Here is a 6020-nt window from a genome sequence, read left to right as displayed (position 1 = left end):
ATTAGAGTGTGCACAGGTCCATACTTTAAAAATCGACCTGAAATAGTAGACCATCCTGGGATTTTTGTCTTTTCAACGTAATATGCTTTGCGACACACTTATTCTAATCTCTATTTAGGATGGATAGTATGAACATTGGGGGCAAATTCCAAGTGGAAGTGAGCATCCCTATACCCTACCCCCTTTGAAGGGCAGAGCCCTTGAAGTGTGTTCTTTGAAGGGTGTAGGGCATTACGGTCTCGTATAAGAGACGAAATAAATGACTGTCCAAATGTTACCCAGACAATGCTACACATGCATGCAGCATTCAGCACTCCATCAGTTGTTGCAAATAAATATTTATTATTATTTTATCTTATTCAAATATTATCCAAGTTTCTTATTTACTATTAAACATTTTAAAACTAACTTGCTTAAGTCAACTTGCTTAAGTCAATACAATCTTAAATAATATTTCTATCACTGACAAAAAAATATTTAGTATTACATTAAAATAAAGACAAATTTAATTATTCTACTTACATTTGTATGTGAAGTCAAAATCAACTCTAACTTTGCTTTAAAATGCATCACAATGATCTCCTTACTGAAGATCACATGATCACAAATGAAAATCACTATAGTGAATTGACCATTGAATGTTCCCTTTGTTAACAGACTTCTGGGTATACATGATATACAGCACTGAAGTTACATAAAATATAACGTGGAGATTTTACCCTCAGAAAAAACGATTTGCTCTGGAACAAATAATATATTAATAGATTAATGAGACCAAAGACTGCCCGTTAGAACTACTCAAAACAAATTATATCTCATGTTTAACCACTATACAGACATCAGGGCCAGCGACAAATTCCAGAAGATCTGGTTGAGGTGAGGCTGCTCTCCACAGGTTCATGAGGGGTGAACGGTCGTTGATGCTCTGGAGCTAACATCTCTGAAAATGTTGAAGCAAACTGTCAAATAAACATTATATTTATTAACAAACCATATATTTTATGTCTAAACAAGTACATTCTCACCTAAAATGCTCTTATATTCCGACACAAAAACAGCATTATTTTTAAATTATAGTGGATCTGGGCATCCGCTACGACACTCGCTGTGAAAAATACGGCAAGAGGAGAGATACAAACGGTCAAACGGTTGGAGGAGCTCTGAGCTCTGTCTTATCAGCCAATCAGATTTGAGGACCAACTAGAATAGTTAATCATGGTTTAAAAAAATGGCTTTCTGAAACACAGATAAAGTACAGTAATCTGAATAAGCATGACAAAGATTGACTATAAAACATGGAATGAACAAACAAAAGCTTAAAATTGTATGGAACTGAGAAGCAAATCCAAGGTAAACAATAGCAGTGGAAAAAAGACTGAAAAAAAAAACAAAAAAACAAACAAAAAAAACCCTGTTACTAAACAAGATAATTAAAAAAAAAAAAAAAAAAAAATCCAAATCCCGGTGTCATGCTGACTGATTTGGCCACTTCTCCATTACTTTGATTTATTTAACATTTATTTAATTCATTATTACATTATATTATTGCCTGCCTGATGGATACAAGTTATTTCTGAGTTTGGCTTTCAATTTGACAACTGAATTGGAAAAATTAAACGTGATACCTCGATAAAAATTAAATAAACAGCCTAATAAATCATGGATTCGCTAGTTTTGGCTGCTCTGCAATGTTATTTACCTCATCTCCAGCGAAGGGATTGTGCACGCAAAAAAGAAATGATTGATGGATCTCTTATCTATAAGATGGATTTCTGTGTGCTAGGTTACAAACATATGTTTCTTTTCTACACGCGTTTCTCAAAAATGCTTTCAACACCAATGTGGAAGTACGTTAAAGGGATCAGGTCCATTTGCAAAAAGCACATTTATTTTAAATTAACCAAGACCTGAAGCAACTGATACTGATCCCAACCCGTGTCCGGGGCACTTGTCAAAGTTTTGGACCCGAACCCCGCACAGGTCAGACCGTTAATGTAACGCGAAGAAGATAGTTTGAGTGGCCAAAGACTCTCCAAGGATCACTGCAGATAATAGTTGAGTCTTGGGGTCATAATGGCCTTATAATGGGCTGTGGTTAGATCTTCCAACAGAACAATGATCCAAAAGGACCATCAAAATCAACACAAAAATGGTTCTGCCATGGCCATCCCAGTTCCCTGACCCTATAGAAAACTGAAGAGGAGAGAGTATTAACATGGAACTGGGAATCTTAAGGGTCTGGAGTAATTCTGTATGAAGGAATGGTCTCTGATCTCTTTTCAGGTGTTCTCCAAACTCATTAGGCATTATAGGACAGACTCATAGCTGTTAAATTGTCAAAAGGAGTTTGCAAAAAGTATTGAATAAGAAATTAATTAATTGTGGCCAATGTGTATTAGAGAAAAACATTTTTCAAAATGAGATTTCCCCGTTCAAAGGTTAGGGTTTTGTGATTTATTATTTTAATAAAAGATCAAAATGATTAACAGTGCAGATTTATTTTCACAGGCTTCCTTGTTCATATCTGCCAAGGGTGCCAATAATTTTGATATATAAAGCCTGAAAACACAACATTAATCTCAAGTTAAACCTGCCTCGTGGTAGGTTTAATTTAAGCTTAAGTTTAGTCCTGAAGTAGCTCTAATCTTCCTCCAGGAAATCAGCCTATTAAATTCTGGACTCAACTATGTTTTAAGATTAACATCATGACAGAAAGCAGATTTCAATTAATCTGGTTTAAAGGGCCATTTTAGTCTAGAACTAGGCTTAATCTCTGTCCAGGAAATCACCCACAAATGCCTTAAAGTGTCTGAACCCTGGTAATCACTGCTTGCAACTGTATTTACAATTGGTTGTCTGTTAATTTAACTGCATTCATGATATAATGTTTAAACTTTTAAAAGGTTTAATGTTTCAAAATTAAGCCTAAAATGTTAAGGCAAAAACAGAAATAATGCACACACAAACTCATCTCCCCTCAATCCCAAAGTAAATTTGAAAGATATTAGAACATCCTTTGTCACTAAGGAACTGATAGAGCTGTCCAAGGTCCATGCTTTTTCCTCTGGTCCCATGAGTGTCAAAACTTGCTTCATGAAAGCCAGTGAACTTGCGGAGAGAGTCAGTTCTCTCCTCTGTCCAGGTGTTGTCAAAAGGGACATCCTCTCTGTGACGAATCATAATTCTCTTCCACGTTAAAACTTTCACCCTGGGAAAAACAAACAAACAAACAAAAAAAAAAACAAAAAAACATTGAAAATAATAAATTAATTAATAAAAAGTAGTTTGACTGGAATATAGAAAATATTTACCAGAATCCATAGCAACAGGCAATCTTGTCTATTCAATATATTACAAGTCAACTGTAGCACAAATCCTGGATGCATTTGTGTAAATTCAAATATGCATCAAGGTTTGATTTCAATTACTATTGGTCACAAGACACACAAGAAACAATGCAGCACAGTAAGACTGATGTGGGTGCATGTGGGGGTGGGGGCTTTGTAGCAGCCCCTTTTAACTAAAGTGGTGGGGTCAGTTTTATCTAGCCAACAAAGTCTGGCAAAATCCAGAAGGCAAAGGATTATACAGTAAGTGACCAACCAAAATGAGCTTTTTGCCGCCGCGAGTGCCGCCACCGAGTGCATTTGCAGCTTTTGACCGCTGAGTGGCGCTTTAACCACAAGTTATCAAACAAGCACATCAAAGCACATTTTCGCAAATAGCCGTCAGCTTTGCCTCGCCGACGTGTAACATTTGGCAGCTGCAGTTGGGGAAAATGAAAGAAAAACACAGTAGTTAAAATATTTAATATTCACAGATGAATGTTTAGTACTTATGAAGTTAACGGTGTTACTTAGAACGAATTCAAGCAGGATAAATGTCAAGCCTATGAGCCTGTGCATATATTTTCTCTAAGATACACAGTATTACACCACATTTTAGATTTGATACATTTAATAGGTGTGCAGTATTATTTATATAATTATGAATTATGTGTTATATTATCCTAAAGAATTGGTGGTTTACTTTGCATCGGAGCAATTAAAGTGGTAGCCCATTTTAGTGAGCTAGGCTACATGGATTTATATGCAAAATGTCAATATTCTCACATATTAGGCCTTTTTTTGTCACAAATACATTTTTAATTTATATTTTAAAATTTATTTAATAAAACAGATGCATTTTAATAACATACTTTGTTATTCATTACTTGTCCTTTAATTTGACATAACTTCTTGGGGAAAAATCTGATTAAGAAATTATTGCGTTTTATAAATTATTTCCTTTATTTTAGTAAAACGTGAGGCACTGTATAATTTCTCTCCCATTATTTAGGCCTAATTAAAACAAGAAACTAATAAATTAAACCTGCACAATTTAGCTAAATCATTGAAACTCTAAAGAATGGACAGAATAATAAAACGTCCTCACATTTAAACTCAAGTTCTCTCATTATAATCAACAAAATGCACGCGATGTAAAAAAAAAAAAAAGAGCTTCATTAATTGACAACGTCAGTGATTTTAAAGGAAGCCTTTACTTGCTTTCATATAATTTCAGAAAAAAATAAAAATAAAATATTGCAGCCTGCATTTAAATGCAGGTGTGTATCTTCTTCCTTAAAATATCAGAGTGCAAGATTTGTGCCATGTGCATGATGCTGAGTGCGACACGCAGCATTTATTCTTATTTGTCTACATATTTTATCTTCATTACAAATCTTGTTTGGTTTAAATTTGGATAATTGCATGTAAAAAAATTATTTACTTTGTTATGCACATGCAAAATGTGAAACTTCCACCTTATTCGCAGTCTATAGTATTTTATAATTATTTGTACAATAATATTTAACTTAACCTGCTTTATATCTTTATTATTTAATGCAAAAGTGATTTATTAAAAACAAGTTTATAAGAGTCATGCATCTGTTTAATCTTGATCAAGAACAACTAATGATCAACGAATTGGAGCGACATCAGCCGTTAGATCATTTTAAAATGTCAAATAGCCTCCAATTTACAGGTTATAACTGCATCTGTCTCGGCTGTAGACTGTAGTGAAGATTATTTTTAATGCGGATCTGTAACCAAACTGTAACCGAAAAGAAATGTGCTCTTTTATTATTCATATTCAAGTGTTTGTGTGAAAATTATTAATGCGCATTCATGACAGGAAGACGCCTTCTCGACCACTTGATTTTTTTTCCTGAAAATGAAATAATTTAAAATTAGGGTGCCTCACATACATGAGAAATATATCTACAGAAAGCTTGAAATGTAAGCATTATGTAATCTGTGAAGGTTGCATTTCTCTTTAAAGGCATGACAGTATACTGTGGAGATGAGAGTCAGCACCGTGAATTTCATCTTACAGCCAACAAGAAAACATTTGCTTATTAATAAATAATTAAAATGTCTCCTTTTTCACAATTATCAGGCTACTTCTGCCTGTGCTTTGTGGCAAACTTAATGCATGTGCTTGAGCGCGGAATATATTAAGGCTCATTATGGATTAGATGTTAATTTCATATAAACATCCGATTAGTTGAATAATGACTTAAATGAAAGACTAACAGTAAATAAAAAAAACTTAAGCGCAAATCATACATATTAAATACCAACAATAAATCACTAATAAAGTTTTAAAAGCATTTTAAATTCTGAGAAGATTTTTGTGAATCCGGCCCCAGGTTTTGACTGCGAATGTCACATAAGTAACGAATTGGCCAGTAATGAAACTAAAAATAATTAGGCCTACATGACGTCTCGGGACAGTTTCTTATCACTGCAATATATTCTTACATTTGTATTGCCAAAACGACTGCAGCGTTGCCGCGAACAATTAAAACTGAAAATAGTAACTACAAAGCAACAAATACATTAGGAACAAATGATTTCGTCTCTTTGGCAGATGCGCGTCTCTTTCGGCAGTTTCTTTGTATCTCTCTTAGAGGCGAACATATTAACAAAAACATATTATACCCCGTTTCCAGCGAAATTACCCAGAACAATTGTACC

At 34.2% G+C, this 6020-nt stretch overlaps 1 protein-coding gene across 1 annotated transcript in view; it reads right to left on the bottom strand.

The window, feature by feature from the left end:
• Nucleotides 1-1230: 1230 nt before the first annotated feature.
• rwdd2b (RWD domain containing 2B) overlaps nucleotides 1231-6020 on the bottom strand; it is a 39310-nt gene continuing 34520 nt past the window's right edge. The window contains exon 5 of the mRNA XM_042754206.1: nucleotides 1231-3208. Within this exon, the coding sequence (XP_042610140.1) occupies nucleotides 2968-3208 (241 nt within the window). The 3' untranslated portion in view covers nucleotides 1231-2967. The remainder of the gene's footprint in view (nucleotides 3209-6020) is intronic.

Source organism: Cyprinus carpio, unplaced genomic scaffold (genome assembly GCF_018340385.1).
Source record: "Cyprinus carpio isolate SPL01 unplaced genomic scaffold, ASM1834038v1 S000006479, whole genome shotgun sequence".
Taxonomy (NCBI): Eukaryota; Metazoa; Chordata; class Actinopteri; order Cypriniformes; family Cyprinidae; genus Cyprinus; species Cyprinus carpio.
This window is presented reverse-complemented; position numbering and strand designations above follow the sequence as displayed.